A 12,958-nucleotide genomic window follows, 5' to 3' on the forward strand; every position below is an offset into this window, starting at 1 on the left:
ATTGATAAAAGCTGGTAAAGGATGAGGAATTTTTGTGGACATTGTAGAAAGATTATACCTCAGAGGCAAGTACCCGAAGACACAGTAATTTAGTGAAATTAGGAGAATAACATCAGAAACAAATCTAAAAATAAGCTGGTTCTATGACAAGGCTTATGTTAGAAGTCAAAAATTAAACATTCCCTAGGGAGGCTCCAAGTTTGATTTTTATATGGGAGGGCATGAAACAAGATAGGAACTGATAATGTCAGTTATGATGACAGATTAGACAGGAAATACTGGCCTAAAACCTAGTTTTAAATTCTAATTTTTATATTAAGCACACTGCTATCATCACTGTGAAAAATCAAACTCTTCAACAAATGATAGTTACAAAAATTTATTCTAAGGGGAACAGAATGTCATAATTTTAAAAAATATTAACCAATTTTGCCAATTGACACCTAATAAATTAATCACCTTTCCTTCATCTTCATTACATAATAAACTGAGAAGTACACATACACACACAGAAAAATCTTTGAACTGTGAGCTCCAGTCTTTTAAATTAGATGCACATAAAAATTATGCAATAACAGGAACTTATCATTTCCCTCTCTTCCTTCAAACACTTTTCCTCAAAATACTATTTTGTATAAGATTTCTTCCTATTGGAGCTGCCAGCTTGTTCCATATTGCTACATTCAAATCTAAAAATGAAGGAAATTATTACACTCATCTAGAAAAATATCAAGAAAGAATACTGATCTTAATGGAAGTACACAGTTTAAGCCTGACTTGTGGTCAATATGAAAATACTAGAAACTACATTAAAGCAAACTTCATTTAGGCAAATTATACATTTTAAATACTTGTATGCCCAATATCTGATTATGCCACAAAACTAACTAAGCCCTGCCTGTGTAGTAGAAAATGAAAGATGACTTACTTTCTCACATCACTATAATGACATGCCGCATTATGTCATACAAGAATACTGCTGCTGCTGCTAAGTCGCTTCAGTCGTGTCCGACTCTGTGCGACCCCATAGACGGCAGCCCACCAGGCTCCCCCGTCCCTGGGATTCTCCAGGCAAGAACACTGGAGTGGGTTGCCATTTCCTTCTCCAATGCATGAAAGTGAAAAGTGAAAGTGAAGTCGCTCAGTAGTGTCCAACTCTTCGCAACCCCATGGACTGCAGCCTACCAGGCTCCTCCGTCCATGGGATTTTCCAGGCAAGAGTACTGGAGTGGGGTGCCATTGCCTTCTTCTATACGAGAATACAGTGACTTCTAAAATAACAGCAATATAACATGATGTATTATATCATGGAGGGGAAAAGAGTAGAAATAATCAATCGTGAAGGTCTACTCAAAAGTGACATCTGTGAAAAACACACATGAATAGATCTATATAGTTTCAGATTGATGTGGATTGCAGATGATTCTATACATTACATTATATTGACTTCCAAACCAGTAAGGGAAAACAGCTCTGAGCAGCTCCTTAGTTTAAATAGAGAAGGAGCAGATAGGGCAGCTGTAGTGATAAGCTTAACCAGTAGTCTTTCAACTGTTTTAATAGCTCTTCCCATTTATACTTGCAGGCAAGAAAAACTGAACATGCTCAACAGTTATAGCAACCCACAAACACCAATTTCAAAAACCATTATAGGTATTAACTGACTCCTACTTGCATAGTATGCCAGTGAATGATACAAAAAGTTTTGTACTATTAACTGTACTTATCTATGTCCCCACAAAACAGGATTAGGCCTTCAATGTAGAAGATTCTTATTAATTCTCCTTGAAATATTTCACACAACTTACCCTCATACAAATCGCCCAGAAATGGAAAAATAAGACTAAAGTGAGTCACTATTAAGTTTGAGAAAGGCAGTCTGGATTTCTTAGTACTGTGCTTTATACCTATGTTTCTCAAAGAGGAACACTATATGTGTGGATGATAATTAATAAAGGCTATATTTATTGAGCACAGTACCACACAATGTGATGAATTCTTTGCACGTACTGTCTCAATCCTTCATTTTAACAATTAGGGACTACAACTAGCCCCATTTTAAATGAAGAGTCACAGATAAATAATTTACCCAAGAAGTGGCAAAGGGTAGATTTGAACCCAGAGCCTAGAACCAAAGTAACAGGAAAGAAAGTGAAGTTGAGAGAGAGCATAGAAAAATTAACTTCTATGTAGAAAGGCATACTGTTTATTGCGGGCATTTAGTTTCTCTTAATACTCTGGAATAGTGGTGTTTAATCCTGGGTACCTACTTGAGTCACTTGTGGAACTTTTTAAACAAACTAGGACCTCACTCAGAAACTTGGCTTCCACTGGGGCAATGACAAAAACTCCCCAAGTGATTCCAATGGGCAATTAAGATTGGGAACCACTAATAATTCTCTCCCACTCTGTTAACCTCTGTAAGTAGCCAACTAAAATCAAATTTACTAATCACCTATTTGGTGCTGAGCTCTCTGACTTTTCCATCAGGCCCAACAATGTACTTAGCTTTTCTTTTACTCAGAGGAAACATTATAACTATAGCTGCACCTTTTAAAATAAAATTTTGCCAGCTTTTCTTTGATATGAGGAATTTATGGGGAAGGGTGGACAGATACCATGATAAAGTTTGAAAACCAATCTTTAAGCACTCCTTAGGTTTAAAAGAATGCATTAAGGTTCAAATAGTCAAACAAAACAAATGGCAGGCTCTGAGATGTAAACATTTCTGTGATATATGTTAAAAAGATTTAATACCCCATAGTATTTGGCTATATGTCTTAATGATGCTAGTGATGACACTTAAAATACTAAGTAACTGTTAGTACGGTGATATTTTATTGTCTTCTCATGGCACTGTGACAGAGATAATGCAGTGTTTTTATACTAAGTCACCAGAATATAAACTAACAGGTGCTAAAGAAATCAAAGCATTACATAAGCACACCCAAACAACAATATGGCTGGTCATATCATGTTTTGAGAAGTGAAAAGATTTTGCTGACAGTCTTATATGAGAAGTCCTACTATTTCACTAACAGTTATTCACTGCACATCCCACTCACCCTAAGCCAAAAATAAAATATAAAGTGTTCCAGGCAATTTCAAACTTACTGGCCCTTTGTATTTTACTAAAAAGGTAAAGTGGAGAGATGTCTGACAAGCATGAAGTTTGACCTAGGATTTGAACAGAGATCTAAAATGAAAAGGCATAAATTCTTCAACTTGTACAAAACTCTGAACTTCTCCGACAAACATTACAAAACTTCCTGCTTCCGGACAGCTCATTATTTGGTTCAAGTCTTCACATTCCTTTATTAGTCATGACCTTTCAGAAAGTGCTCCTTCCTTATTGTTTGAATAATATCAGACTTTTAAAATGTTGCCAACTGAACTTACAGGAACCCTTATCAAATGAAGAAACCATCCCAGAGTTCGTGCCCCAAGGAAGGGCTTAGATTACAGAGAACCCTGAGTAACCTGAGTAGTGTGTGCCCATCACGTAGATTTTTTTAAAATTATATGTAAACATACATCATTCTGCATCTTAAATACATATGTTCATCCATACATTTTTTTTATCATATACAATTACAGGAACTTGCATTGGTTCCGCACAAACTGACTCTGCAAGAAACTGGGAAGACTTGTGGGTATGAGTGAAACAGACACGAAGACAGGGAACCACTCATTACCGATCGTCGCCAGGGTCTCACCCGGCCCAGATCCGGCCTCTGAGCCATATGTCACTAGGCTCAAAGGCACAAACGAGGAAAGAGAACCACAAGGTAAATGGATGAGAAAACTGGGGGAGGCACCTAGAAATACGTGTATTTCCACCCCGAAGCTGAAAGGGTGGCCGGAAGGGCAGACCCCAAAGAATAACCTTCCTCCTGGGATCCGTCAGAGCGCCCAGGCCCATGGGGCCTGCTAACAGGAGGAGGTGGGGTGCGGAGGGCAGCGTTTGTCCCCACTCCGGGGACAGAAACAAATGAAAATAAAGCAAGTTCTCACTTCCTGGTCGCCTACTCTTCCCGAAGGCCTCAGACACCCGACGGACACCGGGAGAGAAGGCCCCCGCGGAGTAAGGGGCCCACCCCAGCCCTGCACCTCCCGTCCTCGCCCTCGCCCTCCACCGGGCCTTACACGGTGACGTGACCAGAGCCGCGGACCACCACCGGGTCCGGCGAGTACTTGAGCAGCTGCTCTTCCAGGGCCCGCTCCTCGTCCTCCTCCTCCTCATAGATCTCGTCGAAATCCGCCATCCTGAGACTCCGAGACCCCCGGACCGAAGGGGCCTGTCCAGAGACGGAGGCCGAGATACGGGCTGGCGAGGCGGCGAAGGCTGAGAGGAGTCGCTACCGCGGGCTCCGAGGCCGCGGAGTTCGTTCTGTGTAGTCTCGGCTTCGGCTACAGAAGAGATGGGGTCCTGGCCGTCGGCGGCACCGCCGCCATTACCGTCAGCAATAACAACAACACAATGTCAACATCCGCCCAAGGGCCGACACCTCCACCAGCACTGCCGCGACCGCCGCAGCAGCAACTCAGGCAACCACAGCAACAGCCAGAGCCTCCCGCAGCGGGAGCACCCGGCTACGACATCGCGAGACTTCCCGGGAGCAGGAGGGCGGGTGAGCGGGCGCGTGGGCGCGAGAGCGCGCGGGCTGGCGGGCGGGAGCGCGCACGTGAGGCCTCGCGCCCTTCCCCAGGTCGCCTTCCTCCTCTTCCACCCGCCGTCTACTGCTGGAGCGCGCTCCCGCAGGCGCGGCCCCGCCCTCCAGGAGAAGAGTCGCTGACGCTTAAGGAGATTGTCTCTGGAAACTGGTGGCTTTGACCCCCGACCCAAAGAACAGAGCTCTGAGTGTCCAGTGGGGCACTTGGTTCCCCAGAGTAATCTCTAACCAAAACAACTAAAAATAAAGGCCCTAGTTTGGAATAGATTATTGTGCATGTGGTTGCCGGTTTATCCAATAATCGAATCTTAATTTTCGTCAGTTTTTTTAGTCTGTGAGGAGAATCAGAGTCTGTAGTTTTCCAATTTGAGGAACCCAACAGACACAGCTCAAATATGTTTGCCCACTGTAATATAGGATTTTTCAAAATATGCGCAGTTCAAACATCTTGTCCCATCGTCCCCTTAAATGTAGTCCAATAGATGAGGCCAGTGGTGCTGATACATTTTTTTTCTTAGGAGAAAACTCACTGTAGTCAGGCCATGACACAAAATTAACAAACTCTGGATTCCAGATTAGAAGATGCAGTTGCCTCCCTCAACTTCTTCACAAGCCATAACCTCATTTCTCCTTTAAGAACTTAGGGAATCCCTTTCCCTTCCTTCCAGCTCCTCCCAGGAAAGAAAAGGTGAAGGGAGGAGAGCGGAGGCAGAATTTAGTGGATTCCTCTCACCCGCCTAGATCATCACTAAAGGCCCAAGGTTCACTCTGGGTACTTGGTTATATTCATAGTCAAGAACCTGCCCGGGCAAACAAATAGTTCAGGGGCAGGAGTGGGCTCCTGAGAGTGTCCAGGATAAGGAATATATACTGACAGCAGGAAAGGATAGTCATACTGGACCTGGTGCTGGTCAGAATATACTCCTAAGTACAGTGTTCACTTCCTACCAGTTTAGATGATTCGTTGTTGAGTTGAGAAAGTGCAAAGGCGGGCAATCAGGGCAAGTGAGCAATGCCAAAGAACCTCCTACTAGTAATGGTTGGAAAAAACGAACATAGTTAGCTAAGAAAAGATTAAAGAAAAACATAGTAGATCAAATCAAACTTGGTATGTGTCTCTCCTGAGGACATTTATTCGTTCAAGAGATACGTACTGAGCCCCAACCATGTGGCAGGCACTGTGGTGTGTATGTATGATGAGGTATAGTTTCTGCCTTCTAGTAGCTTATTTATCACTAAGGCAAGCAATCATAACCCTGCTGAGCGCTCCCAGAGAAGTATAGAGAGGGTGGTAATAGAGCACACAGGAGGGAGCTTGGTTTGGTGATTAACTTCCCTGGTGGTTCAGACGGTAAAAGCATCTGCCTATAATGCAGGGGACCAGGATTAGATCCCTGGGTCGGAAAGATCCCCTGGAGAAGTAAATGGCAACCCACTCCAGTACTCTTGCCTGGAAAATCCCATGGACAGAGGAGCCTGGTAGGCTTCAGTCCATAGGGTCACAAAGAGTCAGACATGACTGAGTGACTTCACTGGCTGCCTGACTTTGAATTCAGCTCTGTCACTTACAATGTGACTCTGGACCAGACATTTAACTTCTCTGCTTCTCATGTGTAAAATGAGGATAGTAATAGTACTACCCCACTGGGTTGCTCTGCAGATTAAACAAGTCACTACATGTGAAATGCTTAGAAGAAAGCCTCGCACATAGTAAATATTGGGTGGCAAGAGGGTATCTCTATGGTCCCATCCAACTAGTTAACTCTCTGAGGATCAGCTCAGTTTTTTTGCATTATCTAAACCAGTCCATTCTAAAGGAGATCAGCCCTGGGTGTTCTTTGGAAGGAATGATACTAAAGCTGAAACTCCAGTACTTTGGCCACTTCATGCGAAGAGTTGACTCACTAGAAAAGACTCTGATGCTGGGAGGGATTGGGGGCAGGAAGAAAAGGGGACGACAGAGGATGAGATGGCTGGATGGCATCACTGACTCGATGGATGTGAGTTTGAGTGAACTCCGGGAGTTGGTGATGGACAGGGAGGCCTGGTATGCTGCGATTCATGGGGTCGCAAAGAGTCGGACACAACTGAGCTACTGAGCTGAACTGAACTGAATGCTTTGCTGTTTATGAAGCACATATATCATTTAACATTCCCCCAAAACTGTACGAGGTAACCAAGGTTGTAACTTACTCCTTAGCTTCAGAGATGCTACATGACTGCCTTATAGCCAAATAACTACTTAAGAGTCAAAATCAGGGCTTCAATTCAGTGCACTGGATAGGCAGAGCTTCTGAATTTCCTTCTTGGCAGGAACTAGAAGGCCAAGTGGCTGCACTCAGTTAAAGGAATGGTAGCAAATGGGAGAGTGAGCAAAGGGAACCTGAGGAAGAAAGGTCAGTATGTTGCACACATGGCCCACCCTGTGTACCGTGACTGAGAATTCACCTTTCTGTAGAAATAGTGGCCAAGATAAGGGGCTGATGCTCCAAAATATCTAAATCATCACATAGCTGACAACTTCCCAAGGGCAGGGGAAGTGATATACAGCACTTTCGCAGCTCCTGCTTCAAAGAAGGGGCTCAATAAATGTTATCTGAATTGAGATACATTGTTACTGGTGCTATTTCCAGAACATCATGAGTTAATTAGGCTTCCCTGGACTGTGAGAACCTACCTCACCCTTATCTTAACAGTGGTTTTGTGTGGGAGAAATGTTCTTTATTCTAAGATCTATGCAGCAGAGAGATCTTTGTAACTCCCACTACCTCGGTGTAAGGTGGGGGCTACCTTATTTTTGCTCTTCCTATTTTGCGCTTCTTTGTCCTATTCTGAAAAACCTGTCAGAGCCAGCAAAAGGATATAGGGCCTGGGAACAATGCCAAGAGGGTGAGGGAAGATGAATCAAACATTTCCCTGATGATGGTTGACATCATAATCCCAAATTCCACCTCCAGCCCTCCAGAGTCCAACTTCCTGTCACATGCCTTCCCCAGTCTCTTCCTGGGGACAGATCTCCCTTCTCAGTGTATTTTCCCTCACTGTTATGTGCTCTCCTGCTCTCTGAAGTATGGACTCCTTTCCATTTGAGTTCCCCTTTCCATCCCTGCTTCACACACTCTCACACTTAGCTTCACACCAAATGGTTCAAAGCCAAACAGGATAATGCCTTGGGGGGGCCTCATGAGGCAACAAATCTGCAGTTGCTTTTAAGGCAAATATTCCTAGATTTGAAAACTTCCAAATTTTCACATTATCTAGTTGAGTGGTCTTGGGTGGTTTCAAATTTCTTTCTTTTTAAAAAAATTTATTTAGTTTTGGTTGTATGCCGGTCTTCATTGCTGCACATGGGTTTTCTCTAGTTACGGAGAGTGGCGGCTACTCTTCATTGTGGTGCATGGGCTTCTCATTGAAGTGGCTTTTCTTGTTGTGGAGCACAGGCCCTAGATGCATGGGCTCAGTACTTGCAGCTCTTAGACTCTAGAGTGTGGGCTTAGTTGCTCTGCAACATATGGAATCTTCTCAGAACAGGGATTGAACCTGTGTCCCCTGCATTGGCAGGCAGATTCTTATCCACTGCACCACCAGGGAAATCCTCACAATATCAGGACTTTTAATAGAACTATTGGGAAGAAGGGGACCTCTTTTTCTATGATCTACTAGGAACCATGTCGTTCTTATGGTAGAAATAGTCTAAGAATGATTCCAGCGCTGAGGAAAGCAGAAGCAAGGGATGAAGCAAATATAACTTTTCCTAATGATAATGTCCTGAGTCCCCTGAGTTCAGCTACACTTTAAATTTCCCAGGTTTGTAGGAGAGGATAATGGATTTAGTTTGTGAAATAAAAGACACCCAGTGGAGATGTCCAGTAGAACATAGATGGATAGACAGAGATATTGGATAGATGGATAGATGGATATGTAGATAAATGAAGAGATAGATAAAACAGAGAGAGGAAAGGGGAAAGAATGTGTTGGGGGAGAGGCTCAAAAGATAAATCTTGGTAGAAAATAAACACATGGGATCCATCAACTCATAGATGGTGAAGTTAGCCATAGTAGTGACCTTGATGGCTCAGAAGCTAAGAGGTGAGGTGACTGGGAGAGAGTGAAGACAAGAGGATGTAGGATGAAGGAATTTCAGCGAGTAGAAATGGGGAGATGAGGTAGAACTGACAAAGGAAATTGAGAGAGCCTCTTGCCTGGAAAATCACATAAATAGAGGAGCCTGGTAGGCTGCAGTCCATGCGGTCGCTAAGAGTCAGACTCGAGTGAGAGGCTTCCCTTTCACTTTTCACTTTCATGCATTGGAGAAGGAAATGGCAACCCACTCCAGTGTTCTTGCCTGGAAAATCCCAGGGACAGGGGAGCCTGGTGGGCTGCCGTCTATGGGGTCGCACAGAGTCGGAGACGACAGAGATGACTTAGCAGCAGCAGCAGCAACCAAAGTGGTAAAATGCAACTCGGAGAGAGTGTGGTGTTTCAAGTAAAGAAAGAGAAAAGTCAAAGAAGGAAGTAGTAACTGTTCCTGTGAGACATTGCAGAAATAAGGTAAGATAGTAACCAGTGTCAGCTGTATTAAAGAGAACAGAAGATCCTGAGAAAGGACTCAATTTCTTTAAGTAGCATTTTGACAGACAGAGCCAACAAAAAACCCCTTGGTTACATATAACTGCTAAAAAAAAAAAAAAAAAAACAGTAATAAAGGGAAGCATAACTCTCCACTCCTTAAGTGTGGACCATACATAGTAACTTCTTTCAAAGGAAAAGCGGGGGTGGGGAACTAACTCCACAGTGGGACACTGATAAACACTGTTTGAACCAGCTAATCAAGGTCAACATCATGTTGACCATAAATCACATTGATAGTATGTGCCTTTTTATGATATGATGAAAATAGCACTGAACCTTTCCGATCTTTCTCCCCTAAATCTATAATCCCATTCTAATCAAAGAAATGCTAAGTCACTTCAGTCATGTCTGACTCTGTGCGACCCCATAGATGGCAGCCCACCAGGCTCCCCCGTCCCTGGGATTCTCCAGGCAAGAACACTGGAGTGGGTTGCCATTTCCTTCTCCAATGCATGAAAGTGAAAAGTGAAAGTGAAGTCGTTCAGTCGTGTCCGACTCCTAGCGACCCCATGGATTGCAGCCTAATAGACTCCCCCGTCCATGGGATTTTCCAAGCAAGAGTACTGGAGTGGGGTGCCATTGCCTTCTCCGATAGAATCAAAGAAAAACACTAGACAAATTCCAATAGCAAGGCATCCTACAAAATACCTGAACAGTACTCCTGAGACTGCCAAGGTCATCAAAAACAAGGAAAGTTTGAGAAACTGTCACAGCCAAGCAGAGTCTATGGAGACATGACAAATAAATGTAACATGGCATCCTGGATGGGATTCTGGTACAGGAAAAGGAAATTAGGTATAAACTAGGAAGATCTGAATAAACTATAAACTTTAGTTAATAATAATGTATCAATGTTGCTTCATAATTTTTAGCAAACATACTGTAAGATGTTAATAATAAAGAAAAACTGCATGCAGGAGTATACGGAACATTTTGTATTATATTCTCAATTTCCCTTATAGTCTAAAAGAGCTGTTAAAAAATAAAGCCTGATTTTTAAAAGTTAGTAGTACAGCAAATACTGAATTCAAAGGATAGGAGAAACTTTTTAGTGCCAGAAGCAAAGATAAAGCTTAAAGCTTGAGTAATAGACTCATAGAATACACTATGGGGCTAGAAGGGGAAAGGGATGGGAGAATTACTGGACCAGAAATAGGTCCCAGCTGCTAAAGGTAGGAGTTTTAACATGTTGTGATAGGAGACTTGACCCTGGGAAGGATCAAGGCAGGACGACGACAACCAACCAGGAAAGGCTGCAGGAGAGAGACCAGAAAAACTCTGTCCGTGGGACAAGGAAGCAATGCAAAAGATTTTTCTACTGGAATTCTGGGTTGGGGAAATAAAGATCTTTGGTGAAAAATCAAAGCCTCAGGCTGCACCCTGCTTTACTGCTATGTCTAAATTTACACCACACTTGTATTATAGGAATGGCCAACCTAAGAAATTAGCTGAAGGAGGAATCATATCTAGTATATGAACTCCAAAAAAGGCAAATGAGCGGGATCTAGAATATAGTGCCTGCTGCTGCTGTTGCTGCTGCTGCTGAGTCACTTCAGTCGTGTCCAACTCTGTGCGACCCCAGAGACAGCAGCCCACCAGGCTACCCTATCCCTGGGATTCTCCAGGCAAGAACACTGGAGCGGGTTGCCATTTCCTTCTCTGATGCATGAAAGTGAAAACTGAAAGTGAAGTCACTCGGTCGTGTCCAACTCCTAGCGACCCCATGGACTGCAGCCTACCAGGCTCCTCTGTCCATGGGATTTGCCAAGCAAGAGTACTGGAGTGGGTTGCCGTTGCCTTCTCCGAGAATATAGTGCCTAGATCCTGATAATTACACAGAAGATGTTAGCTATTTTTCTTCTTATTACTCTGTCTCTATTACTGTATAACAAGAGTGATAGGAACAATAATATCAATAATAACATTTGATTTTGTATGTTCTTGAGCCTAATTTATTTAGATATTTGGATAGGATAGATGTTGTATTAAGGAACATGGCCTTAGGAGAAAAAATATTTGGTGTCAGCCATGAGTACTCAGGTAAGAAGAATTTTAAGGGACTTCCCTGGTGGTCCAGTGGCTAAGACTCGGATCTCTCTTTGCTGGGGGCCAGGCTTCAATCTCTGCTCAGGGAGAACTAGATCCTGCATGCCTAAACTGAACATGCTGCAACTAAAGATCCCACAGGCCAAGACAAAGATTAAAGATCCTGCATATAGCAGCTAAGATCCTGCACAGTCAAATAAATAAATATTTTAAAACAAAAACTTTTTTAAAAAAGAAGAATTTTTAATTGCATCAGGAGAGTTTTAGATTATCTGGAGAAATTCAAATTTCTTGGTTCTCCAGGAAAACAAACAAAATGTCTTCACTCAAAGACATAATTCCAAAAAAGAAATTAATTCTTTCAACTCACGTTGATAATTGTAAAAAAAAAAATTTTGACATAAAATTGGCACATTGTGTCCCAATTCCTCAAGTTTGTGGTGCTCAGAGTATAACTAATGAAAAATAGCCCTGCATTCCAGCACCTAGGGAAAGGTCATGTATAAGAATACAAGCATGTGAAAGGCCTTTGGGGAGGAACAGTTATCTTTTTTTGCTTCCACAGTCATCTGAATAACTGTGGTGATTGAGGAAGGGGGAAAGAAGGTGATATAAACTAGACTGGGAGCTTCCTAAGGGCAGAATCTACTCTATTTGGGAAAAGAAACAAATGCTTATATAGCATACATAGTATCCCAGACACTGTTCTAAGCACTTTGCATGTATCAACCCATTTAGCCTCACAAACATCCCATTAACATAGGTACCATTTTCATTCCTATTGTACACATATATATGCAGACTAAAGCAAAAGGAAATTAAAGTATCTTGGCCCAAAGTCACACAGCTAGGAAATGGTAGAACCAGGATTTGAGCCTAAACAGCATGTTTTCTCACCCCATGATCTTACCAGTAAGCTCTCCCATCTTAAACACCAGCAGAGAAATATTCAGATCACTTTCATTTTCCCAACACCTTTATAAATATTAGGGACTACACACAGGAACTCGTGCTCATTTTTTCTTTGATCATTTCATACTGTATATACATATTTAGTTCAATATCTGATCTCCAAATATTTTTATAACAAATCTATAAAATCCATATGGATTCTCCTAGATTCAGTTCCATCGCTCAGTCGTGTCCGACTCTTTGTGAGTCCATGGACTGAAGCACGCCAGGCCTCCCTGTCCATCACCAATTCCTGGAGATTACTCAAACTCATGTCCATTGAGTCGGAGATGCCATCCAACCATCTCATCCTCTGTCGTCCCCTTCTCCTCTTGCGTTCAATCTTTCCCAGCATCAGGGTCTTTTCAAATGAGTCAGCTCTTCACATCAGGTGGCCAAAGCATTGGAGTTTCAGTTTCAGCATCAGTCCTTCCAATGAATATTCAGGACTGGTTTCCTTTAGGATGGACTGATTGGATCTCCTTGCTGTCCAAGGGACTCTAAAGAGTCTTCTCCAACACCACAGTTCAAAAGCATCAATTCTTCGGCGCTCAGCTTTCTTTATAGTCCAACTCTCACATCAATTCATGACTACTGGAAAAACCATAGCCCTAACTAGATGGACCTTTTCTGGCAAAGTTATGTCTCTGCTTTTT

General features: G+C 42.7%; 1 protein-coding gene across 1 annotated transcript in view; it reads right to left on the reverse strand.

The window, feature by feature from the left end:
* CHIC2 (cysteine rich hydrophobic domain 2) overlaps positions 1–4,634 on the reverse strand; it is a 59,948-nt gene extending 55,314 nt beyond the window's left edge. Inside the window, exon 1 of the mRNA XM_027544518.1 lies at positions 4,147–4,634. Coding sequence (XP_027400319.1) covers positions 4,147–4,265 — 119 coding nt within the window. The 5' untranslated portion in view covers positions 4,266–4,634. The remainder of the gene's footprint in view (positions 1–4,146) is intronic.
* Between the last annotated feature and the right edge of the window lie 8,324 nt (positions 4,635–12,958).

Source organism: Bos indicus x Bos taurus, chromosome 6 (genome assembly GCF_003369695.1).
Source record: "Bos indicus x Bos taurus breed Angus x Brahman F1 hybrid chromosome 6, Bos_hybrid_MaternalHap_v2.0, whole genome shotgun sequence".
Taxonomy (NCBI): Eukaryota; Metazoa; Chordata; class Mammalia; order Artiodactyla; family Bovidae; genus Bos; species Bos indicus x Bos taurus.